Source organism: Zonotrichia albicollis, unplaced genomic scaffold (assembly GCF_047830755.1).
Source record: "Zonotrichia albicollis isolate bZonAlb1 unplaced genomic scaffold, bZonAlb1.hap1 Scaffold_433, whole genome shotgun sequence".
Taxonomy (NCBI): domain Eukaryota; kingdom Metazoa; phylum Chordata; class Aves; order Passeriformes; family Passerellidae; genus Zonotrichia; species Zonotrichia albicollis.
The window spans coordinates 6,214-32,298 of NW_027428448.1; the positions used below are offsets into that span (position 1 = coordinate 6,214).

The 26,085-nt window shown below is 60.4% G+C and overlaps 1 protein-coding gene across 1 annotated transcript; it reads left to right on the forward strand.

The window, feature by feature from the left end:
• Positions 1–47: 47 nt before the first annotated feature.
• LOC141727963 (E3 ubiquitin-protein ligase HUWE1-like) lies at positions 48–25,986 on the forward strand (the record flags this gene model as incomplete). Its single annotated transcript, XM_074534252.1, is given in 16 exon segments — positions 48–147; positions 846–983; positions 1,664–1,835; positions 4,249–4,439; positions 4,441–4,484; positions 7,447–7,625; positions 9,583–9,672; positions 12,383–12,531; positions 13,235–13,286; positions 15,270–15,485; positions 15,613–15,829; positions 16,772–16,905; positions 19,464–19,675; positions 21,274–21,562; positions 23,464–23,566; positions 25,963–25,986. Coding segments are annotated over 15 exon segments (2,183 nt in total), but the record flags the coding sequence as incomplete, so codon positions are not given.
• Between the last annotated feature and the right edge of the window lie 99 nt (positions 25,987–26,085).

The window sequence follows — 26,085 nt, forward strand, 5'->3', positions numbered from 1 at the left end:
GTGACCCCTGACCATCAGGGTGACCCCAGCCCTGTCCCTGTCCCCAGTGAGCCGCTCGGGCCGAGGACGAGTCGCAGGAGGACGTGCTGATGGACGAGGCCCCGTCCAACCTGAGCCAGGCGTCGACGCTGCAGGCCAACCGTGAGGGTGGGCATGGGGGGACTGGGAGGAACTGGGAGGGACTGGGAGGGATTGGGAGGGATTGGGGGGAACTGGGAGGAACTGGGAGGGACTGGGAGGAACTGGGAGGGACTGGGGGACACTGGAAGATACTGAGAGGAACTGGGGGACACTGGGAGGCTCTGGGAGGGACTGGGAGGAGCTGGGAGGGACTGGAAGATAGTGGGAGGAACTGGGAGGGATTGGGAGAGACTGGGAGGGATTGGGAGGGATTGGAAGATACTGGGAGGAACTGGGGGACACTGGGAGACACTGGAAGAAACTGGCAGGGAGTGGGAGGAACTGGAAGGACTGGGAGGAGCTGGAAGATACTGGGAGGAACTGGGGGACACTGGAGGGACTGGGGTGGACTGGGAGAAACTGGGAGGCGCTGGGAAGGACTGGGAGGAACTGGAGGAACTGGGGGACACTGGAGGGACTGGGAGAAACTGGAAGGACTGGGAGGGACTGGGAAGGACTGGGAGGACTGGGAGAAACTGGGAAGGACTGGGAGGGACTGGAAGAAACTGGAAGATCCTGGGAGGTCCCCAGGGCTCTGGGAAGGCTGCAGGGCTGCAGTGACCTGGGGGGCTTTGGGCTCCTTTATGGGATTGGGGGGGGGGAAATTTGGGATTTGGGGGGGGGGTCTCAGGGTCCTACAGCCCCCCCCCGGCCCCTCCCCACAGATTCCATGAACATCCTGGACCCCGAGGATGAGGAGGAGCACACGCAGGAGGAAGACAGCAGCGGCAGCAACGAGGACGAGGACGACAGCCAGGATGAGGAGGAGGGAGGAGGAGGAAGAGGAGGATGAGGACGATCAGGTGGGGTTGAGGCGCTGACGGTCTCCCCCAAAAACTCAGGGGTGCCCCCAAAACATCGGGGTCACCCTCAAAGGTTGGGGTCCCCCCTAAATAAAGGGGTTCTCTCTGTAGCTGTGCCCCTGATTTGGGGTCAGGGCGTGACTTTTGGGGTGGGGGTCCCTGTTTTGGGTTGGGGTCCCTGTTTTGGGGTTGGATTCCCTGTTTTGGGGTTGGATTCCCTGTTTTGGGGTGGGGGTCCTTGTTTTGGGGTGGGGGTCCTTGTTTTGGGGTGGGGGTCCTTGTTTTGGGGTGGGGTCCCTGTTTTGGGGTGGGGGTCCCTGTTTTGGGGTAGGGGTCACTGTTTTGGTTTTGGGGTCCCTGTTTTGGGGTTGGATTCCGTGTTTTGGGGTCAGGATGCCCTGTTTTGGGGTCTGGGTGTTATTTTTGGGGTAAAATACCCCAGTTTCGGATCAGGGGGGCTATTTTGGGGTAAAATACCCCAGTTTCGGATCAGGGGGGCTATTTTGGGGTAAAATACCCCAGTTTTGGTTTAGGGGGGGCTATTTTGGGGTAAAATGCCCCAGTTTCAGATCAGGGGGAGCTATTTTGGGGTGAAATACCCCAGTTTCGGATCGGGGGGGGCTATTTTGGGTCAAAAACCCCCCAATTTGGAGCCCGCTGAGCCCAGGTGGGCCCTGCAGGACGATGAGGAGGGTGAGGAAGGCGAGGAGGAGGAGGATGACGACGATGGCTCGGAGATGGAGCTGGACGAGGATTACCCCGACATGAACGCGTCGCCCCTCGTGCGCTTTGAGCGCTTCGACCGCGACGACGACCTGATCATCGAGTTCGACAACATGTTCTCCAGCCCCAGTACGGGACTGGGACGGACTGGGAGGGACTGGGGGGGCCCTGGGAGGGAACTGGGAGAGACTGGGAGGGACTGGGGGGAAATGGAGGGGATTTGGGGACACCGGGAGGGAACTGGGGGAGATTGGAGGCACTGGGAAGAACTGGGAGGGGATTGGCGACACTGGGAGGGACTGGGATAGACTGGGAGGGGACTGGGGGGAAATGGGAGGGGATTTGGGGACACTGGGAGGGACTGGGGGAGATTGGGAGGGACTGGGATAGACTGGGAAGGGATTGGGGGGCACTGGGAGGGGATTTGGGGACACTGGAAGGGAACTGGATAGACTGGGAGGGGATTTGGGGACACTGGGAGGGGATTGGGGGACACTGGGAGGGGATTGGGGGACACTGGGAGGGAACTGGGATAGACTGGGAAGGATTGAGAGGAGACTGGAGGGCACTGGGAGGGACTGGGATAGACTGGGAGGGGATTGGAAGGACTGGGAGGAGATTTGGGGACACTGGGAGGGAACTGGGAGGGACTGGGAAGGACTGGGAGGGGATTGAGGACAATGGGAGGGACTGGGATAGACTGGGAAGGATTGAGAGGAGACTGGAGGGCACTGGGAGGGAACTGGGATAGACTGGGAGGGGACTGCGAAGGACTGGGGGTGGATTTGGGGACATTGGGAGGGGATTGGGATAGACTGGGAGGGGATTTGGGGACACTGGGAGGGGACTGGGAAGGACTGGGGGGGATTTGGGGACACTGGGAGGGGATTTGGGGACACTGGGAGGGACTGGGAGGTCCCCAGGGCTCTGGGGGTGTTGGGCTCCTGATGGGATCGAGGATGGGGGGACAATGGGGTGTCCCCCAATTCCCCCCATGGTTTTTGTGGTGTCTGACTCCCATTTCCATCCTCCCTGTGGTTTTTGGGGTGTCTATCCCCCATTTCCCCCCATGGTTTTTGTGGTGTCTGACCCCCATTTCCATGTGGTTTTTGGGGTGTCTATCCCCCATTTCCCCCATGTTTTTTGAGGTGTTTTCCCCCAATTCCCCCCGTGATTTTTGGGGTGTCTGACCCCCAGTTTCCCCTATTCCTCCCTGTGGTGTTAGAGGTGTTTTCCCCAGTTCCCCATGTTTTTTGAGGTGCTTTCCCCCAATTCCCCCCGTGATTTTTGGGGTGTCTAACACTCATTCCCCCCCTGGTTTTTGGTGTGTCTGACCCCCATTTCCATGTGGTTTTTGGGGTGTCTATCCCCCATTTCCCCCATGTTTTTTGAGGTGTTTACCCCAATTCCCCCGTGATATTTGGGTGTCTGACTCCCCATTTCCCCCATGTTTTTGAGGTGTTTTCCCCCCATTCCCCCGGTGATTTTTGGGGTGTCTGACTCCCCATTCCCCCGTGTTTTTTGGGGTGTTTTCCCCAGTTCCCCCCTGTGATTTTTGGGGTGTTTTCCCCCAATTCCCCTGTGATTTTTGGGTGTCTGACCCCCAGTTTCCCCTATTCCTCCCTGTGGTTTTTGAAGTGTTTTCCCCCAATTCTCCCCATGGTTTTTGTGGTGTCTGACCCCCATTTCCATCCTCCCTGTGGTTTATTTCCCCCATGTTTTTTGAGGTGTTTTCCCCCAATTCCCCCCGTGATTTTTGGGGTGTTTTCCCCCAATTCCCCCATGTTTTTGAGGTGTTTTCCCCCAATTCCCCCGGTGATTTTTGGGGTGTCTATCCGCCATTTCCCCTATTCCTCCCAGTGGTTTTTGGGGTGTCTATCCTCCAATTCCCCCATGTTTTTTGAGGTGTTTTCCCCCAATTCCCCCCGTGATTTTTGGGGTGTCTGACTCCCCATTTCCCCCCATGTTTTTTGAGGTGTTTCCCCCTTTTCCCCCGTGATTTTTGGGGTGTCTGACCCCCCATTTCCCCCATGTTTTTTGAGGTGTTTCCCCCAATTCCCCCTGAGATTTTTGGGGTGTCTGACCCCCAGTTTCCCCTTTTCCCTGTGGTTTTTGGGGTGTTTTCCCCCAATTCCCCTATGATTTTTGGGGTGTCTGACCCCCAGTTTCCCCTATTCCTCCCTGTGGTTTTTGGGGTGTTTTCCCCCAATTCCCCCATGGTTTTTGTGTTGTCTGACCTCTATTTCCATCCTCTCTGTGGTTTATTTCCCCCATGTTTTTTGGGGTGTTTTCCCCCATTTCCCCCTGTGATTTTTGGGTGTCTGGCTCCCCATTTCCCCCCATGTTTTTTGAGGTGTTTTCCCCCCATGGTTTTTGTGGTGTCTGACCCCCATTTCCATGTGGTTTTTGGGTGTCTATCCCCCAATTCCCCCATGCTTTTGAGGTGTTTTCCCCCAATTCCCCCCATGTTTTTTGAGGTGTTTTCCCCCTTTCCCCCCGTGATTTTTGGGGTGTCTGACCCCCCAATTTCCCCCCTTTCCAGCCGACATCCCTCCGTCCCCCGGCAACATCCCGGCCAGCCACCCTCTGCTGGTGCGGCACGCGGAGCACGGGGGGCTGGGGCTGGGGGCCGGCCCGGGGGGCGCCCGCCTGGCGCAGGGGCTGGGCCGGAGCCAGCGCACGCTGCGGCAGCTGACGGCCAACGCCGGGCACACCATCCACGTGCACTACCCGGGGGCGCGGCAGCCGGCAGCCCAACCCGCCCCTGATCCTGCAGCGGTGAGTGAGGGCCAGAGACCCCCTGGGAACACCCAAATTCCCCTGGGAACACCCAAATCCATCTGGGAATGCCCAAATCCCCCTGGGAACACCCCCAAACCCGCCCCTGATCCTGCAGCAGTGAGTGAGCACTGCTGGGAATGTTCTGAGACCCCTTGGGGTTACCCAAACCCCCTCAGAACCCCCAAACCTGCCCCTGATCCTGCAGCGGTGAGTGATGGCCAGAGACTCCTTGGGGTCACCCAAATTCCCCTGGGAACGCCCAAATCCCCCTGGGAGACCCCAAACCCACCCCTGATCCTGCAGCAGTGAGTGATGGCCAGAGACCCCCTTGGGGTCACCCAAATACCCTTGGGGTCACCCCCAAACCCGCCCCTGATCCTGCAGCGGTGAGTGATGGCCAGAGACCCCCTTGGGAACACCCAAATCCCCCTGGGAACACCCCCAAACCCGCCCCTCATCCTGCAGCTGTGAGTGATGGCCAGAGACCCCTTGGGAACACCCAAATCCCCCTGGGAATACCCCCAAACCCACCCCTGATCCTGCAGCAGTGAGTGATGGCCAGAGACCCCCCTGGGAACGCCCAAATTCCCCTGGGAACACCCCCAAACCTGCCCCTGATCCTGCAGCAGTGAGTGAGTGCCCAGACCCCCTTGGGAACACCCAAATCCAAATCCCCCTGGGAACACCCCCAAACCCGCCCCTCATCCTGCAGCGGTGAGTGATGGCCACAAACCCCCCCTGGGAACACCCAAATCCATCTGGGAATGCCCAAATCCCCCTGGGAACACCCCCAAACCCGCCCCTGACCCTGCAGCAGTGAGTGATGGCCACAGACCCCCTTGGGGTCACCCAAATACCCTTGGGTCACCCCCAAACCCACCCCCTGATCCTGCAGCGGTGAGTGATGGCCACAGACCCCCCTGGGAACACCCAAATACCCCCTGGGAACACCCAAATCCATCTGGGAATGCCCAAATCCCCCTGGGAACACCCCCAAACCCGCCCCTCATCCTGGAGCAGTGAGTGATGGCCACAGACCCCCCTGGGAACACCCAAATACCCCCTGGGAACACCCAAATCCATCTGGGAATGCCCAAATTCCCCTGGGAACACCCCCAAACCTGCCCCTGACCCTGCAGTGGTGAGTGATGGCCACAGACCCCCTTGGGGTCACACAAACCCCCTCAGAACCCCCAAACCCGCCCCTGATCCTGCAGCGGTGAGTGAGCACCCAAATCCCCTTGGGGTCACCCAAATCCGCCCTGGGAACACCCAAATCCCCCTTGGGGTCACCCAAACCCCCTGGGAACACCCCCAAACCCACCCCTGACCCTGCAGCGGTGAGTGATGGCCACAAACCCCCTTGGGAACACCCAAAACCCACCTGGGAGACCCCAAACCCTAACCCGATCCTGCAGCGGTCAGTGAGCACTGCTGGGAATGTCCAGAGACCCCTTTGGGTCACCCAAACCCCCTCAGAACCCCCAAAGCCGCCCCTGATCCTGCAGCGTTGAGTGAGCACCCAAACTCCCCTGGGAACACCCAAAACCCCCTTTGGGTCACCCAAATCCCCCCTGGGAACACCCAAAACCCCTTGGGGTCACCCAAATCCCCTTGGGGTCACACAAACCTCCTTGGGGTCACCCAAATCCCCTGGGAACACCCCCAAACCCGCCCCTGATCCTGCAGCGGTGAGTGATGGCCACAGACCCCCTTGGGAACACCCAAATACCCTTGGGAACACCCAAACATCCTTGGGGTCACCCAAATCCCCCTGGGAACACCCAAACATCCTTGGGGTCACCCAAATCCCCCTTGGGTCACCCAAACCCCCTTGGGAACACCCCCAAACCCGCCCCTGACCCTGCAGCGGGTGAGTGATGGCCACAGACCCCCTTGGGAACACCCAAATACCCTTGGGGTCACACAAACTCCCTTGGGAACACTCAAAACCTTTTGGGGTCACCCCAACCTCCTTGGGGTCACCCAAAACGCCCTTTGGGTCACACAAACCCCCCCTGGGAACACCCAAACCCCTCCTGGGAACACCCCCAAACCCGCCCCTGATCCTGCAGCGGTGAGTGATGGCCACAGACACCCCTGGGAACACCCAAATCCATCTGGGAATGCCCAAATCCCCTTGGGGTCACCCAAATCCCCCCTGGGGTCACCCAAATTTCCCCTGGGAACACCCAAACCCCCTTGGGGTCACTCAAATCCCCCCTGGGGTCACCCAAACCCCCTTGGGGTCACCCAAACCCCCCTGAGAACACCCCCAAACTCCCGTGGGGTCACCCAAATTCTCCCTCATCCTCCCAACAACGGCCGGAGCTCCCTTGGCATCACCCAAACCCCCTGGGAATCCCCATCCACTGCCTGGGCCTGTGCCACAGCCCCTCCAGGGGGTCCCACAGCCCCATCCGGGGGTCCCACACCCCCAGCCTGGGGGTCTCACACCCCTCAAGCCCCCCAACACCCCCATTGACGCCCCCTGACCCCCCTTTGCAGGCTCCTGGGCCCCTCGGCGGCTGCCGACATCCTGCAGCTGAGCAGCAGCCAGGCTGTGTCCCCATCCAGGGGTCCCACAACCCTGACACCCCTCAAGTCCCCCAAGACCCCCATTGATGCCCCCTGACCCCCTTTGCAGGCTCCTGGGCCCCTCGGTGGCCATGGACATCCACCACCAGGGTGTGCCCCCAACTGGGGGTCCCACAGCCCCATCCAGGGCTCCCACAGCCCCAGCCTGGGGGTCTCACAACCCCTGAGCCCCCCAACACTCCCATTAATGCCCCCTGACCCCCTTTGCAGGCTCCTGGGCCCCTCGGTGGCCGCCGACATCCTGCAGCTGAGCAGCAGCCAGGCTGTGTCCCCAACTGGGGGTCCCACAGCTCATCCAGGGGTCCCACAGCCCCGTGAGCCCCCCAAAACCCCCACTGACGCCCCCTGACCCCCTTTGCAGGCTCCTGGGCCCCTCGGCGGCCGCCGACATCCTGCAGCTGAGCAGCAGCCTCCCGCTGCAGAGCCGGGGCCGGGCGCGGCTGCTGGTGGGCAACGAGGACGTTCACATCATCGCCCGCTCCGACGACGAGCTGCTGGACGACTTCTTCCACGAGCAGGGCAGCGCGGGCAGCCAGGCAGGCGAGTGGGCACACCTGGGCACACCTGGGGGCACCTGGGGACACCCAAGGACAGGGGGGACACCCACAGCCAGGCAGGCGAGTGGGCACACCTGGGCACACCTGGGGACACCTGGGGACACCTGGGGGCACCTGGGGACACCTTGGGGTACCTGGGGACAGGGGGGGCAACTATAGCCAAGCAGGTGAGTGGGCACACCTGGGGACACCTTGGGCACACCTGGGGACACCTGGGGACATGGAGGGGACACCCACAGCCAGGCAGGCGAGTGGGCACACCTGGGCACACCTGGGGGTACCTGGGACACACCTGGGCACACCTTGGGGTACCTGGGGACACCTGGGGACACCTTGGGGTGCCTGGGCACACCTTGGGACATGGAGGGGACACACACAGCCAGGCAGGTGAGTGGGCACACCTGGGGACACCTGGGGCACACCTTGGGGTACCTGGGGACAGGGGGGACACCTATAGTCAGGCAGGTGAGTGGGCACACCTGGGGCACACCTGGGGACATGGAGGGGACACCCACAGCCAGGCAGGCGAGTGGGCACACCTGGGGGCACCTTGGGGTACCTGGGGACACCTCGGGGTACCTGGGGACATGAAGGGACACACAGGGCCAGGCAGGCGAGTGGGCACACCTGGGGGCACCTGGGGACACCTGGGGCACCTTGGGGTACCTGGGGACACCCAGGGACAGGGGGGACACCCACAGCCAGGCAGGCGAGTGGGCACACCTGGGGACACCTGGGGGTACCTGGGGACACCTGGGGACATGGAGGGCACACCTGGGGACACCTTGGGGACCTGGACACACCTTGGGATATGGAGGGGACACGCACAGCCAGGCAGGCGAGTGGGCACACCTGGGGGTACCTGTGGACACCTTGGGGTACCTGGGCACACCTGGGGACATGGAGGGGACACCCACAGCCAGGCAGGTGAGTGGGCACACCTGGGGGCACCTCAGGGTACCTGCGGACATGAAGGGACACACAGGGCCCGGAAGGGAAGTGGGCACACCTGGGCACACCTTGGGGACACCTTGGAGTACCTGGGCACACCTGGGGACAGGGGGGACACTGACCTATAGCCAAGCAGGCGAGTGGGCACACCTGGGGGCACCTCAGGGTACCTGGGGGCACCTCAGGGTACCTGGGCACACCTGGCAACATGGAGGGCACACCTGGGGGCACCTGGGGGGCACCTGGAGACACAGGGGGACAGGGAGAGACCCCCAGAATGCAGCATAGACTCAGGGACACGGCAGGGGCGGGTCCTGAGGAGGAGGTGGGGCTTAGTGGGGTGTGGTCTGTTGGGAAAGGGGTGGGGCTTAATGGGGTGTGGTCTGATGGAAAGGGGTGGGGCTTAATGGGGTGTGGTCTGTTGGGAAAGGGGTGGGGCTTAAAGGGGTGTGGTCTGTTAGGAAAGGGGTGTGGCTTAATGGGGTGTGGTCTGATGGAAGGGGTGGGGCTTAATGGGGTGTGGTCTGTTAGGAAAGGGGTGGGGCTTAATGGGGTGTGGTCTGATGGGAAAGGGGTGGGGCTTAGTGGGTTGTGGTCTGTTGGGAAAGGGGTGGGGCTTAGTGGGGTGTGGTCTGTTGGGAAAGGGGTGGGGCTTAATGGGGTGTGGTCTGTTAGAAGGGGTGGGGCTTAGTGGGGTGTGGTCTGTTGGGAAAGGGGTGGGGCTTAATGGGGTGTGGTCTGTTGGGAAAGGGGTGGGGCTTAGTGGGGTGTGGTCTGTTAGGAAAGGGGTGGGGCTTAATGGGGTGTGGTCTGTTAGGAAAGGGGTGAGGCTTAATGGGGTGTGGTCTGTTAGGAAAGGGGTGGGGCTTAATGGGGTGTGGTCTGGGGGAGTGCATTATTGACAGCCTCCGGGTGGGTGGGCTGAGATGGGCGTGGTCCCACGGGGGGGCGTGGCCTCTGCAGCCTCCAAAGCTCCCATCCCCCCCCAGGGACCCTGTCCAGCATCCCCACGGCCCTGACGCGCTGGACCGAGGAGTGCAAGGTCCTGGACGCCGAGAGCATGCACGACTGCGTGTCTGGTGAGACCCCCGGGACCCCCCCCCAGGACAGCCCCCAGACCCTGGGACCCCCCCAGGAAAACCCCCAGACCCTGGGACCGCCCCCAGGCAGCCCCCAGACCCCCGAGCCTCACCCTTCCTTCCCCTGCAAGTGGTCAAGGTGCCCATCCTGGGGGTCCCACACACCCCAAAGCCCCCCATTTCTCCCCTCCAGTGGTCCAGGTGCCCATCCTGGGGGTCCCACACACCCCAAAGCCCCCCATTTCTCCCCCCACACTGATCGAGGTGCCCATCCTGGGGGTCCCACACATCCCAAACCCCCCCATTTCTCCCCCCAGTGGTGAAGGTGCCCATCCTGGGGGTCCCACACACCCCAAACCTCCCAATTCTTCCCCTAAACTCCCCATTTCCCCTCTGCCAGTGGTCCAGGTGCCCATCCTGGAGGTCCAACACACCCCAAACCCCCCCCCATTTTTCCCTTCACATTGATAAAGGTGCCCATCCTGGGGGTCCCACACACCCCAAAGGCCCCCCATTTCTCCCCCCACACTGATCAAGGTGCCCATCCTGGGGGTCCCACATGCCCCTAAACTCCCCATTTCTCTCCTCCCAGTGGTGAAGGTGCCCATCCTGGGGGTCCCACACACCCCAACCCCCCCATTTCCCCCCCACACTGATCAAGGTGCCCATCCTGAGGGTCCCACACACCCCAGATCCCCCCATTTCTCCCCCCAGTGGTGAAGGTGCCCATCCTGGGGGTCCTACATGCCCCAAACCTCCCAATTCTTCCTCTAGACTCCCCATTTTTCCCCCCACACTGATCAAGGTGCCCATCCTGGGGGTCCCAAACATCCCAAACACCCCCATTTCTCCCCCAACCCCCCCATTTCTCCCCTCCCAGTGGTCCAGGTGCCCATCCTGGGGGTCCCACACACCCCAAAGCCCCCCCCTCAGTGGTCCAGGTGCCCATCCTGGGGGTCCCACACACCCCAAAGCCCCCCCCTCAGTGGTCCAGGTGCCCATCCTGGGGGTCCCACACACCCCAGATCCCCCAATTTCTCCCCCCAGTGGTCCAGGTGCCCATCCTGGGGGTCCCACACACCCCAAAACCCCCCATTTTTCCCCCCACACTGATTGAGGTGCCCATCCTGGGGGTCCCACACACCCCAGACTCGCCATTTCTCCCCCCACACTGATCAAGGTGCCCATCCTGGGGGTCCCACACACCCCAAATCCCCCATTTCTCCCCTCCCAGTGGTCCAGGTGCCCATCCTGGGGGTCCCCCACACACCCCAGATCCCCCAATTTCTCCCCCAAATCCCCCAATTACCCCCTGACACTGATCAAGGTGCCCATCCTGGGGGTCCCACACACCCCAGATCCCCCAGTTTCTCCCCCAATTGCCCCCTGACACTGATCGAGGTGCCCATCCTGGGGGTCCCACACACCCCAAACCCCCCATTTCTCCCCCCAGTGGTGAAGGTGCCCATCCTGGGGGTCCCGCACACCCCAGATCCCCCAATTTCTCCCCCAAATCCCCCAATTACCCCCTGACACTGATCAAGGTGCCCATCCTGGGGGTCCCACACACCGCAAACCTCCCCATTTCTCCCCCCCAGTGGTGAAGGTGCCCATCCTGGGGGTCCCACACCCCCCAGACCCCCCATTTTTCCCCCCACACTGATCGAGGTGCCCATCCTGGGGGTCCCACACACCCCAAGCCCCCCCATTTCTCCCCTGCCAGTGGTCCAGGTGCCCATCCTGGGGGTCCCACACACCCCAAACTCTCCATTTCTCCCCCCACACTGATCAAGGTGCCCATCCTGGGGGTCCCATACACCCCAAACTCTCCATTTCTCCCCCCACACTGATCAAGGTGCCCATCCTGGGGGTCCCATACACCCCAAACCCCCCATTTCTCCCCCCCACACTGATCAAGGTGCCCATCCTGGGGGTCCCACACACCCCAAAGCCCCCCATTTCTCCCCCCCAGTGGTCCAGATGCCCATCCTGGGGGTCCCACACACCCCAAAGCCCCCCATTTCTCCCCCCCAGTGGTGAAGGTGCCCATCCTGTGGGTCCCATACACCCCAAAGCCCCCCATTTCTCCCCCAATTACCCCCCATTTTTCTCCCCCAATGGTGAAGGTGCCCATCCTGGGGGTCCCACACACCCCAGATCCCCCAATTTCTCCCCCAATTACCCCCTGACACTGATCAAGGTGCCCATCCTGGGGGTCCCAAACATCCCAAACCCCCCCATTTCTCCCCCCCAGTGGTCCAGGTGCCCATCCTGGGGGTCCCACACACCCCAGACCCCCCATTTTTCCCCCCACACTGATCGAGGTGCCCATCCTGGGGGTCCCACACACCCCAAACCCCCCCATTTTTCCCCCCACACTGATCGAGGTGCCCATCCTGGGAGTCCCAAGCATCCCAGACCCCCCATTTTTCCCCCAACCCCCCCATTTTTCCTCTCCCCAGTGGTCCAGGTTCCCATCCTGGGGGTCCCACACACCCCAAAGCCCCCCATTTTTCCCCCAATATTGATAAAGGTGCCCATCCTGGGGGTCCCACACACCCCAAAGCCCCCAATTTCCCCCCTGCAAGTGGTCAAGGTGCCCATCCTGGGGGTCCCACACACCCCAGAGCCCCCCATTTCTCCCCCCAGTGGTGAAGGTGCCCATTCTGGGGGTCCCACACACCCCAAACCCCCCATTTTTCCCCCCCAGTGGTGAAGGTGCCCATCCTGGCCCGCCTGGAGGCGCTGCGGGACGAGGAGCTGGACGAGCGGCGCGAGAAGCGCCGGCGCCAGGCGGCCGAGGACGAGGCCAAAGGCGCCGAGCGCGGCCCCGAGGACAAGGACGGCGCCGAGGCTCAGGTGAGAGACCCCCAAAAAACCCCCCCACCCCATCAAAAAAATGCAAGACAGGCTTCATCACTAATTTTAAAGTGATTTAAAAGACAATCGTTGAGTTCAGAAATGAAGATCATTCAGGAAGTGAGATTCAGATTCATCCCACAGCATCTGTCCGTGAAAAAATAAACACACAAATTCAATATTTAGATTCCTATGAGGTTTGTAGTTAGTTAGCCATTATGGTGTTGCTGCAAGTACTGCCCAGATGGCACATATGCTGAAATGTGAGTCTCCATTGAAGTGTGGATCAATCTGCTCATGTGTGCAAGAATGATGTCATTACTTCATAAAAGCAAAGTGTGCATGTTGTGAAAATCCCACAATTTCGTCACTTCTGTTCACTTCGGTATAGTTTATATTAATTTGTATTGAACTTAAAATGGAAGTCAGAAATGAAAAGAACTAGTCCAGTGGTAAACAGGTGATTAAGTTTACCAGGATAATTATCTAAAGCTTGTATAAACCTTTTATCCTCAATCCCCGGTAGTAAGTGATATGATCAAAACCCTCCCAGAAATGTGGGGAAGGGTCCCCTCCTTCACTCCCCACCTTCTTGTATAAACCTTTTATCCTCAATCTCCAGTAGTAAGTGATATGATCAAAACCCTCCCAGAAATGTGGGGAAGGGTCCCCTCCTTCACTCCCCACCTTCCCAATCTCCCAGCAGGACGCAGCATCCAAAGCCGGCCCCGCTTCGGCCGACGTCACCCCGCCAGGTAAATCCCTCCAGCTCACCTGGATCCCCCCCCCCCTCTCTCTCTCTCTCTCCCCAAAAAAAAAAACATTTCAACAGCTGGAAAATCCCCCCAAAACCACCCCCAAAATCCCCCCCTGGAGCTGGCGCCGCGCGGGCTGAGGTAGTAGATTGTATAGTTGGAGGGTCACACCCCCGTCTCGGAGATAACTATACATTCTACTGTCTTCCTCGCGCGGCGCGCGCCGCCGGAGCCGGGGGGTCCCGGGGGTCCTGGGGGGCTGGATATCCCCTCACCCCACCAGGGTGGGGGCAGAGAGGGGTTAAATTGGGCAAATCTGGGCGTTTTGGGGGTTTTTGGAGGGTTTTGGGGGGGTTTTAGGGAGGGGTTGAATGGGGGAGTTGGTGGGAGTTGGGGGTGGTTTAGGTTATAGGGGTGGGGTGTGCCCTGCCCTGAGTTGTTTGCTCCCCTGCCCAAAATTGTCTCCTCCCCTCAAATTTTCTCCTCCCCTAAATTGTCTCCTCCCCTAAATTGTCTCCTCCCCTAAATTGTCTCCTCCCCTAAATTGTCTCCTCCCCTCAAAATTTTCTCCTTTTCCCCCCAAAATTGTCTCCTTCCCTCCAAAATTGTCTCCTTCCCTCCAAAATTTTCTTCTCTCTCCTCAAAATTGTGTCCTTTTCCCCCCCCAAATTGTCTCCTTTTCCTCACAAGATTTTCTCCTTTTCCCCCCAAAATTTTCTCCTTTTCCCCCCCCAAAATTGTGTCTCCTTTTCCCCCCAAAATTGTGTCTCCTTCTCCTTCTGCCCCCAAAATTGTCTCCTCTCCTAAATTGTCTCCTCCCCTCAAATTGTCTCCTCCCCTCAAATTTTGTCCTCTCCCCTCAAAATTTTCTCCTTTTCCCCCCAAAATTGTCTCCTTCCCTCCAAAATTTTCTCCTCTCTCCTCAAAATTGTCTCCTTCTCCCCCTAAAATTGTCTTCTTCTCCCCACCCAGAATTGTCTCCTTCTTCCCCAAAATTCTCCTTTTCCCCCAAAATTGTTTCCTTCTCTCCCCCAAAATTTTCTCCTTTTCCCCCCAAAATTTTCTCCTCTCCCCTCAAAATTTTCTTCTCTCCCCCAAAATTTTCTTCTTTTCCCCCCAAAATTGTCTCCTTTTCCCCTCAAAATTGTCTCCTTCTCCTCCCCAAAATTGTCTCCTCCCCTCAAATTTTCTCCTTCTCCCCCAAAATTGTCTCCTTCCCTCCAAAATTTTCTCCTCTCTCCTAAAAATTGTCTCCTTCTCCCCCTAAAATTGTTTCCTTCTCTCCCCCAAAATTGTCTCCTTTTCCCCACAAGATTTTCTCCTTTTCCCCCCAAAATTTTCTCCTTTTCCCCCCCAAAATTGTGTCTCCTTTTCCCCCCAAAATTGTGTCTCCTTCTCCTCCCCAAAATTTTCTCCTTCCTCCCCAAAATTGTCTCCTTCCCTCCGAATTTTTCTTCTCTCTCCTCAAAATCGTCTCCTTTTCCCCCTAAAATTGTTTCATTCTCTCCCCCAAAATTTTCTCCTTTTCCCCCCAAAATTTTCTCCTTTTCCCCCCCAAAATTGTTTTGTTCTCTCCTCCAAAATTTTCTCCTTTTTCCCCCAATATTGTCTCCTTCTCCCCCCAAAAACTCTCTCCTTTTCCCCCCCAAAATTGTCTCCTTCTCTCCCCCAAAATTTTCTCCTTTTCTCCCCAAAATTGTCTCCTTTTCCCCTAAAATTTTCTCCTTCTCTCCCCCAAAATTTTCTCCTTCTCCCCCCCAGAATTGTCTCCTTCCCTCCCAAACCCCCTCCTATCCCCACTGGGATCCCCCTCTCATTTTAGGGCACATCTGGATGTCTGGGATCCCCCAAAATGGGGGAAAAAAGGGACGTTTTGGGGGTACGGGGTAGTGAGGGGGGAGGGGGGGGGCGCTCCCAAATTTCTGTGTCCCCCCCCCCCCAATGTTGATGCCTGCGTGTGTCCCACCCCCCATTCATTCCCAGAACACAGCGGGACCCCGGGAGAGACCCCCCCTCCCGGTCCCCACCGGACCCTGGTGATGCTGGAACCGACGCCGACCCCCCCAGACCCCCCCCCGGGAGCCCCCCAAATCCCCGCTCGCCCCCCCCAGCCCCCCGAACACGAAGAGGGGGGGCCCGGGCGACCCCCCCAAGACGCCGAGGCCACTCAGATGGAGCTGTCGCCCGCCCCCACCATCAGTAAGTGTTGGATTTTTGGGGGGAATCCTTTGAGTTTTGGGGGCTTTTCTCAATTTTAGGGTGGGGCAAAGTCTCCTCAGGTTTGGGGGGGCTCCAATGTGCTGTCCTGTCCCCCCTCCCCACGCAGCGTCGCTGTCCCCGGAGCGGGCGGAGGACTCGGACGCGCTGACGGCCGTGAGCAGCCAACTGGAGGGATCCCCCATGGACACCTCCAGCCTGGCCTCCTGCACCTTGGAGGAGTCTGGGGGGGCTCCCCCTGCGCCCACAGCCCCCCAAAACCCCCCCGGAACCCCGCAAGGACCCCCTCCTGCTCCCCCCGACACCGCTCAGCCTCCGGACGATAGGTGGGAGCTCAGGGGAAACGAGGGAGGTTGTGGTGTTGGTGGGGTTTGTGGTTTTAGGGTGGCATTGTGGTTTTGGGGGATCATGGTTTTGGGGGGGGTCATGGTTTTGAGGGAGTTTGTGGTTTTGGGGTGGGATCATGATTTTGGGTGGGTTTGTGGTTTTGGGGTGGCATTGTGGTTTTGGGGTGGGATCATGGTTTTGGGGAATTGTGGTTTTGGGGGGGGTCGTGGTTTTGGGGTGGGATCGTGGTTTTGGAGTGGCATTGTGGTTTTGGGGGGGTTCGTGGTTTTGGGGGAGTTTGTGGTTTTGGGAGATTGTGGTTTTGGGGTGGGATCGTGGTTTTGGGGTGGGATCGTGGTTTTGGGGGAGTTTGTGGTTTTGGGGGATCATGGTTTTGGGGTGGGATCGTGGTTTTGGGGTGAGGTTGTGGTTTTGGGGTGGCATTGTGGTTTTGGGGGGTATTGTGGTTTTGGGGTGGGATCATGGTTTTGGGGTGGGTTTGTGGTTTTGGGGTGGGATTGTGGTTTTGGGGGGTTCGTGGTTTTGGGGGATCGTGGTTTTGGGGATCATGGTTTTGGGGTGGGTTCGTGGTTTTGGGGGATTGTGGTTTTGGGGTGGGATCATGATTTTGGGGGGTTCGTGGTTTTGGGGGGGGTCGTAGTTTTGGGGGATTGTGGTTTTGGAGGGGGTTGTGGTTTTGGGTGGCATTGTGGTTTTGGGAGATCGTGGTTTTGGGGTGGGATCGTGGTTTTGGGGGTTTGTGGTTTTGGGGGGGTTTGTGGTTTTGGGGTGGTTTGTGGTTTTGGGGTGGGATCATGGTTTTGGGGGGTTCATGGTTTCGGGGTGGGATTGTGGTTTTGGGGTGGGTTCATGGTTTTTGGGGGTTCCTGGTTTCGGGGTGTCCCCTCGCTGATGTCACAGCTCTGTGGTGTCGCCCCCAGCTCCCCCCCAGCCTCATCCTCGGAGAGTTCGTCCACCCGGGACTCGGCCGGGGCCATTTCCGGGGCCGACTCGCGGGGGATCCTGGAGGAGCCGCTGCCGTCCACCAGCAGCGAGGAGGAGGATCCGCTGGCCGGTCAGTGCCACCACCCCTGTGTCCCGTGACAGCCCTGTGTCCCCTCTCAGTGACCCCCCTGTGTCCCCTCTCAGTGACTTCCCTGTGTCCCCTGTCAGTGACAGCCCTGTGTCCCCTGTTAGTGACAGCCCTGTGTCCCTGTGACCAGTTAGTGACACCCCTGTGTCCCTTGTCACCGGTCACTGACACCCCTGTGTCCCCTGTCATTGGTCAGTGACACCCCTGTGTCCCCTGTGACCCCCCTGTGTCCCCTGTCAGTGACACCCCTGTGTCCCCTCTCAGTGACAGCCCTGTGTCCCCTGTCACTGGTCAGTGACATCCCTGTGTCCCCTGTCAGTGACAGCCCTGTGTCCCTGTGACCCCCTGTGTCCCCTGTCACCGGTCAGTGACACCCCTGTGTCCCCTGTTAGTGACACCCCTGTGTCCCTGTAACCAGTCAGTGACATCCTTGTGACCCCTCTCAGTGACACCCCTGTGTCCCTGTGACCAGTTAGTGACAGTCCTGTGTCCCCTGTGACCCCCGTGTCCCCTGTCAGTGACAGCCCTGTGTCCCCTGTCACCTGTCAGTGACTCCCCTGTGTCCCCTCTCATTGTCACCTCTGTGTCCCCTCTCATTGTCACCTCTGTGTCCCCTCTCAGTGCCACCCCTGTGTCCCTGTGACCCCCCTGTGTCCCCTGTCAGTGCCACCCCTGTGTCCCCTCTCAGTGACACCCCTGTGTCTCCTGTCATTGGTCAGTGACACACCCCTGTGTCCCCTGTCTTTGACACACCCCTGTGTCCCTTGTCACTGCTCACTGACACCCCTGTGTCCCCTGTCAGTGACACCCCTGTGTCCCCTGTCATTGGTCAGTGACAGCCCTGTGTCCCCTCTGACCGGTCAGTGACACTCCTGTGTCCCCTCTCAGTGACACCCCTGTGTCCCCTCTCGTTGTCACCTCTGTGTCCCCTCTCAGTGACATCCCTGTGTCTCCTGTCATTGGTCAGTGACACACCCCTGTGTCCCCTCTCAGTGACAGCCCTGTGTCCCCTGTCACCGGTCAGTGACAGCCCTGTGTCCCCTCTCAGTGACACCCCTGTGTCCCCTGTCATTGGTCAGTGACACACCCCTGTGTCCCCTGTCAGTGACACCCCTGTGTCCCCTGTCAGTGACACACCCCTGTGTCCCTTGTCACTGGTCACTCCCTGTGTCCCCTGTCAGTGACACACCCCTGTGTCCCCTGTCACTGACACCCCTGTGTCCCCTGTCACCGGTCACTGACACCCCTGTGTCCCCTCTGGCCAGTCCCGTGTCCCCTGTGGCTGCTCAGTGTCACCACATCCGGCCCCCTGCCTCGTGTCCCCTGTGTCACCCTCCAGAGCCCCCTGTCCCCCCGTGGATTTTGGGGCTGTTTCTGAGGCTCCCTGGGAGGTTTTTGGGGTGTCCCTGGAAGTTTCAGGTTGCCCATGAAGGTTTTGAAAGCGTCCCCGTGTGTTTTGGGGGGTCTCCGAAGGTTTTTAGGGATGTCCCTGATGGTTTTGGGATGTCCCTGACATGTTTTTAGGGATGTCCCTGGGGGTTCCAGGGTGTCCCTGATGGTTTTGGGGTGTCCCTGAGGTGTTTTAGGATGTCCCTGAGGGATTTTAGGATGTTCTTGGGGGTTTTTAGGGATGTCCCTGGGGGTTTCAGGATGTTCCTGATGGTTTTGAGGTGTCCCTGAGAGATTTCAGAGTGTCCCCAAACACTTTTAGGGACACTTTTAGGGAGTTTCAGGGCATCCCTGGAAGGTCCCAGTCCATTCCCCGAGGTGTCCCCAACATGTCCGTGATGGTTCCAGGGTGTCCCTGATGGTTTTGGGGTGTCCCTGAGGGATTTCAGGATGTCCCTGAGAGGTTTTTAGGGGCATCCCTGGAAGGTCCCAGTCCATTCCCCGAGGTGTCCCCATCATGTCCCTGATGGCTTTGGGGTGTCCCTGATGGTTTCGGGGTGTCCCTGAGGAATTTCAGGGTGTCCCTGAGAGGTTTTTAGGGCATTCCTGGAAGGTCCCAATCCATTCCTGGTGTGTCCCCATCATGTCCATGATGGTTTTGGGGTGTCCCTGAAGGATTTCAGGATGTCCCTGGTGTGTCCCCAATGTGTCCCTGATGGTTTCGGGGTGTCCCTGATGGTTTTGGGGTGTCCCTGAGGGATTTCAGGATGTCCCTGAGAGGTTTTTAGGGGCATTCCTGGAAGGTCCCAATCCATTCCCGGGGTGTCCCCAACGTGTCCCTGATGGTTTCGGGGTGCTCCTGATGGTTTCAGGGTGTCCCTGAGGGATTTCAGGATGTCCCTGAGGGGTTTTTAGGGGCATCCCTGGCGGGTCCCAATCCATTCCCGGGGTGTCCCCATCATGTCCCTGATGGTTTCGGCGTGTCCCTAAGGGATTTCAGGATGTCCCTGGTGTGTCCCCATCATGTCCCTGATGGTTTCGGGGTGTCCCTGAGGGATTTCAGGGTGTCCCTGGGAGGTTTTTAGGGGCATCCCTGACGGGTCCCAATCCATTCCCTGGTGTGTCCCCAACGTGTCCCCGCTGTGTCACAGGGATCAGCCTCCCCGAGGGCGTGGACCCCTCGTTCCTGGCGGCGCTGCCCGATGACATCAGGCGGGAGGTGCTGCAGAACCAGCTGGGGATCCGCCCACCCGCGCGGGCCCCGCCCGCCGCCAGCCCCGCCCCGCCCGTGGTGGCCAATCCCGGCCTGACCGAGGTCAGCCCCGAGTTCCTGGCGGCGCTGCCCCCGGCCATCCAGGAGGAGGTGGGTGTGGCCATAGTGTGGGCGGGGCTACATGTTGGGTGTGGTCTTGGGGCGGGGCTAAGGGTTGGGTGTGGTCTTGGGGCAGAGCTACAGGTTGGGTGTGATCTCTTGGGGTGTGGCCTATTTGGGTGTGTCTGCATGAAGGTGTGGTCTCAGGGGTGTGGCCTCTTTGGGACATGTCCCCATAGAGGTGTGGCTTCTTTGAGACATGTCCTCATGGGGGTGTGGTCTCTCAGGGTGTGGCCTGTTTGGGGTGTGTCCCCATATGGGCGTGGTCTCTGAGGGTGTGACCTCTTTAGGACATGTCCCCATAAGGATGTGGCCTCTTTGGGACATATTCCCATAGGGGTGTGGCCATCCAGGAGGAGGTGGGTGTGGCCGTGGTGTGGGCGGGGCTACAGGTTGGGTGTGGTCTTGGGGTGGGGCTAAGGGTTGGGTGTGGTCTTGGGGCAGAGCTACAGGTTGGGTGTGATCTCTTGGGGTGTGGCCTCTTTGGGGTATGTCCCTGTAGGGGTGTGGCCTCTTTGGGGCGTGGTCTCTCAGGGTGTGGTCTCTTTGGGGTGTGGTCTCTCAGGGTGTGGTCTCTTTGGGGTGTGGTCTCTATGGGGTGTGGTCTCTCAGGGTGTGGCATCTTTGGCACATGTCCCCATAGGGCTGTGGCCTCTCTGGGACATGTCCCTATAAGGTGTGGCCTCTTTGGGACGTGTTCCTATGGGGGTGTGGCTTCTTTGAGGCGTGTCCCCTTAGGGGCGTGGCCTCTTTGGTACACATCCTCCTATGGCCGTGCTCTCTCTGGCCATGCCCCCGCGGCCCTGTCCTGTCCGGCTGTGTCCCAGCGCCCGCTGTCCCCTGTCCGGCTGTCCCCTGTCCGGCCGTGTCCCACCGCCCGCTGTCCCCCGTCCGGCCGTGTCCCAGCGCCTGCTGTCCCCCATCCAGCCGTGTCCCAGCGCCCGCTGTCCCCTGTCCGGCTGTCCCCTGTCCGGCCGTGTCCCAGCGCCCGCTGTCCCCCATCCAGCCGTGTCCCAGCGCCCGCTGTCCCCCATCCAGCCGTGTCCCAGCGCCCACTGTCCCCTGTCCGGCTGTCCCCTGGGTGGCCGTGTCCCAGCGCCCACTGTCCCCCGTCCGGCCGTGTCCCAGCGCCCGCTGTCCCCTGTCCGGCTGTCCCCCTGTCCGACTGTCCCCTGTCCGGCCGTGTCCCAGTGCCCGCTGTCCCCTGGGTGGCCGTGTCCCAGCGCCCGCTGTCCCCTGTCCGGCTGTCCCCTGTCCGGCCGTATCCCAGCGCCCGCTGTCCCCTGTCCGGCCGTGTCCCAGCGCCCGCTGTCCCCTGTCCGGCCGTCCCCTGGGTGGCCGTGTCCCAGCGCCCGCTGTCCCCTGTCCGGCCGTCCCCTGGGTGGCCGTGTCCCAGCGCCCGCTGTCCCCTGTCCGGCCGTGTCCCAGCACCTGCTGTTCCCTGTCCAGCCGTGTCCCAGCACCGGCTGTCCCCCATCCAGCTGTGTCCCAGCGCCCGCTGTCCCCTGTCCGGCCGTGTCCCAGCGCCCGCTGTCCCCTGTCCGGCTGTCCCCTGTCCGGCCGTGTCCCAGCGCCCGCTGTCCCCACAGGTGCTGGCACAGCAGCGGGCGGAGCAGCAGCGGCGGGAGCTGGCTCAGGCCACGGGCTCGGATGCGCCCATGGACCCGGTGACGTTCATCCAGACGCTGCCGTCGGAGCTGCGGCGCTCGGTGCTGGAGGACATGGAGGACTCGGTGCTGGCCGTGATGCCGCCAGACATCGCGGCCGAGGCGCAGGCGCTGCGGCGCGAGCAGGAGGCGCGGCAGCGGCAGCTCATGCACGAGCGCCTCTTCGGCCACTCCAGCACCTCGGCGCTCTCGGCCATCCTGCGCAGCCCTGGTGAGCAGGGGGGACCTGGCCTGCTGGCCCCCGAATCCCTCTGTGTACCCCTGAATCTCTGTGTGTACCCCTGAATCTCTCTGTGCACCCCCAAATCCCTCTGTGTCCCCTCAAATCCCTCTGTGTCCACAGTTCTCTCTGTCCCCCCAAAATCCTGTATTGCCTCAAATCCTGCATTACCTCACATCCCTCTGTGTCCCTCACAATTCTGTGTCCCCCCTGAATTCCCTCAAATCCGTCTATCCCTCACAATTCTGTGTCCCTCACAATTCCATCTGTGTCCCCCAAATCTCTCTGTCCCTCAATTCCCTTTATATCCCCCCAAATCCCTCTGTCCCCCACAATTCTCTCTGCCCCCTGAATCCCTCTGTGTCCCCCCAAATCCCTCTGTGTTACCTCAATTCCCTCTGTGTCCCCCTGAATCTCTCTGTGTACCCCCAAATCCCTCTGTGTTGCCTCAATTCCCTCTGTGTCCCCCTGAATCTCTCTGTGTCCCCCCAAATCCCTCTGTGTCACCTCAAATCCCACTGCGTCCCCCACCATTGTCTCTGTGTCCCCCCAAAATCCCTCTGTGTCCACAGTTCTCTCTGTGTCCCCCCAAAATCCCGTATTGCCTCAAATCCCTGTGTCCCTCACAATTCTGTGTCCCCAAAATTCTCTCTGTCCCCCCAAATCTCTGTGTCCCCCTGAATCTTTCTGTCCCTCAATTCCCTTTACGTCCCCCCAAATCCCTCTGTCCCCCACAATTCCCTCTGCCCCCTGAATCCCTCTGTGTCCCCCCAAATCCCTCTGTATTGCCTCAATTCCCTCTGTGTTCCTCACAATTCTCTCTGTGTCCCCCCGAATCCCTCTGTCCCCACAATTCCCTCTGCTCCCCAAATTCCTCTGTGTCCCCCCCAATTCCCTCCATCCCCCAATTCCTCTGTGTCCCCCCGAATCTCTGTGTTCCCACAATTCCCTCTGTGTCCCAAATTCTCTCTGCCGTCCCCAGTTCCCTCTGTGTCCCCCCCCAGTTCCTTCAGCCTCCCCCCAATTCCCTCTGCTCCCCATTCCCTGTGTCCCCACCCTGATTCCCTCAGTTTCCTCCTGTCCCCAGTATGGGACATGTCCCCCCTGGGTGACAAATCCCCAGTGGGTGACACATCCCTGGTGTCCCTGGTGTGTGACACATCCCTGGTGTCCCCAGTCCATGCCGTGTCCCCGCTGTGTGACACATCCCTGGTGTCCCTGGTGTGTGACACATCACCAGTGTCCCTGCTGTGTGACATGTTCTGCTGTGTGACACATCCCTGGTGTCCCCAGTCCATGCTGTGTCCCCAGTGTGTGACACATCCCCAGTGTCCCCAGTCCATGTTGTGTCCCCTCTGTGTGACTCATCCCTGGTGTCCCCCATGTCCCCAGTCCATGCCGTGTCCCCGCTGTGTGACACGTCCCCGGTGTCCCTGGTGTGTGACACATCCCCGGTGTCCCCAGTCCATGCTGTGTCCCCTCTGTGTGACACATCCCCAGTGTCCCCAGTGTCCCCAGTCCATGCCGTGTCCCCAGTGTGTGACACATCCCTGCTGTCCCCAGTCCATGCCGTGTCCCCTCTGTGTGACACATCCCTGGTGTCCCTGGTGTGTGACACATCCCTGGTGTCCCCGGTGTCCCCAGTCCATGCCATGTCCCTACTGTGACACATCCCCAGTGTCCCCAGTCCATGCCGTGTCCCCTCTGTGTGACACATCCCCGGTGTCCCCAGTGTCCCCAGTCCATGCCATGTCCCCTCTGTGTGACACATCCCCGGTGTCCCCAGTGTCCCCAGTCCATGCCGTGTCCCCGCTGTGTGACACATCCCCAGCGTCCCCAGTCCACGCCGTGTCCCCGCTGTGACACTGCTGTCCCTGTCCCTGTCCCCACAGCGTTCACCAGCCGGCTCAGCGGCAACCGGGGCGTTCAGTACACGCGGCTGGCGGTGCAGAGGGGGGGCACCTTCCACATGGGGGGCACCGGCACCCACAGCAGGTCAGTGGGGCGGGGGCACGGCTGTGGGATCACGGCTGTGGGGCGGGGTCACGGCTGTGGGGCGGGGTCACAGCTGTGGGGTTGGGGTCACAGCTGTGGGGCGGGGTCACAGCTGTGGGGTTGAGGTCACAGCTGTGGGGCGGGGTCACGGCTGTGGGGTTACAGCTGTGGGGCGGGGTCACAGCAGGTCAGTGTGGGGCGGGGTCACAGCTCTGGGGCGGGGTCACAGCTCTGGGGTTACAGCTGTGGGGCAGGGTCACAGCTGTGGGGCAGGGGTCACAGCTGTGGGGTTACAGCTGTGGGGTTGAGGTCACAGCAGGTCAGTGTGGGGTGGGGGCACAGCTGTGGGATCACAGCTGTGGGGTTGAGGTCACAGCAGGTCGTGTGGGGTGGGGGCACAGCTGTGGGATCATGTCTCTGGGGCGGGGTCACAGCTGTGGGGTCACAGCTGTGGGGCGGGGTCACGGCTCTGGGGCAGGGTCACAGCTGTGGGGCGGGGTCACAGCAGGTCAGTGTGGGGGCGGGGTCACAGCTGTGGGGCAGGGGCACAGCTGTGGGGTTGGGGTCATAGCAGGTCGGTGTGGGGCGGGGGCACAGCTCTGGGGCGGGGTCACAGCTCTGGGGCGGGGTCACAGCAGGTGGGTGTGGGGTGGGGGCATGGCTGTGGATCATGGCTCTGGGGCGGGGTCACAGCTGTGGGGTCACAGCTGTGGGGCGGGGTCACGGCTCTGGGGCGGGGTCACAGCAGGTCGGTGTGGGGCGGGGTCAAAGCTCTGGGGCGGGGTCACAGCTGTGGGGCAGGGTCACGGGCTCTGGGGCGGGGTCTTAGCCCTGGGGTTGAGGTCACAGCAGGTCGGTGTGGGGCGGGGTCACAGCCCTGGGGTTGAGGTCACAGCAGGTCGGTGTGGGGCGGGGTCACGCGGGCTCTGGGGCGGGGGTCACAGCAGGTCGTCGTGTGGGGCGGGGTCACGGCTCTGGGGCGGGGTCACAGCAGGTCAGTGTGGGGCGGGGTCACAGCCCTGGGGTTGAGGTCACAGCAGGTCGGTGTGGGGGGCGGGTCACGGCTCTGGGGCGGGGGTCACAGCAGGTCAGTGTGGGGCGGGGTCACAGCCCTGGGGTTGAGGTCACAGCAGGTCGTGGTGGGGGCGGGGTCACGGCTCTGGGGCGGGGTCACAGCTGTGGGGTTGGGGTCACAGCAGGTCAGTGTGGGGCGGGGTCACAGCTGTGGGGCGGGGTCACAGCTCTGGGGTTGGGGTCACAGCTCTGGGGTGGGGTCACGGCTCTGGGGCGGGGTCACGGCTCTGGGACAGGGTCACAGCTGTGGGGGGGTCACAGCTGTAGGGCGGGGTTACAGGTCTGGGGCGGGGTTACAGCTGTGGGGCGGGGTCACAGCTGTGGGGCGGGGGCGCAGCTGTGGGGACAGGTTGTGGGGTGGGGGTGACAGCCTGAGAGGGTAAGGGGTGGCTGGGTCTGTTTGGGGGTGGTTTGGGGTCAGTTTTGGATCAGTTGGAGTAGAACGGTGTCCCCAGGCCAGCAGGCAGCAGCGTGGACAGGGCAGTTTAGGGACAGTTTGGGGTCATTTTGGGATCTGGTTTGGGTCAGTTTGGGGTCTGTTTTGGGTAATTTTGGGTCTGGTTTGGGTCAGTTTGGGATCTGGTTTGGGGTCTGGTTTGGGTCAGTTTGGGGTCTGTTTTGGGTCACTTTGGGTCACTCCTGCCTATCCCCCACCCCAGGTCAGGCAGGCAGCAGCGTGGACAGGGCAGTTTGGGGTCTGTTTTGGGTCACTTTGGGGTCTGGTTTGGACCAGTTTGGGATCTGGTTTGGGTCAGTTTGGGATCTGGTTTGGGCCATTGAGTGAGGTCTGTTTTGGGTAATTTTGGGGTCTGGTTTGGGTCAGTTTGGGATCTGGTTTGGGCCAGTTTGGGGTCTGTTTTGGGTCACTTTAGGTCACTCCTTGTTATCCCCCGTCCCCAGGTCAGCAGGCAGCAGTGTGGACTGGGCAGTTTGGGTCTGTTTTGGGTCATTTTGGGATCTGGTTTGGGCCAGTTTGAGGTCTGTTTTGGGCTTGTTTTGGGTCAGTTTGGGATCTGGTTTGGGGTCTGGTTTGGGCCAGTTTGGGATCTGGTTTGGGCCAATTTGGGGTCTGTTTTGGGTCAGTTTGGGATCTGGTTTGTGTCTATTTTGGGGTCTGTTTTGGGTCTTTTTGGGGTCTGTTTTGGGTCTATTTTGGGGTCCTGTTTGGACCGTTTGGGATCTGGTTTGGGCCAGTTTGGGGTCTGTTTTGGGTCAGTTGGGATCTGGTTTGGGGTCTGTTTTGGGTCTATTTGGGGTCTTTTGGTCCTGTTTGGGCTAGTTTGGGTCACTTTGGGTCACTTTGGCTATCCCCCACCCCCCAGGCCGGCGGGCAGCAGCGTGGACAGGGCAGTTTTGGGACAGTTTAGGATCTGTTTTGGGTCAGTTTGGGATCTGGTTTGGGCCAGTTTGGGGTCTGTTTTGGGTCACTTTGTGTCACTTTGTCA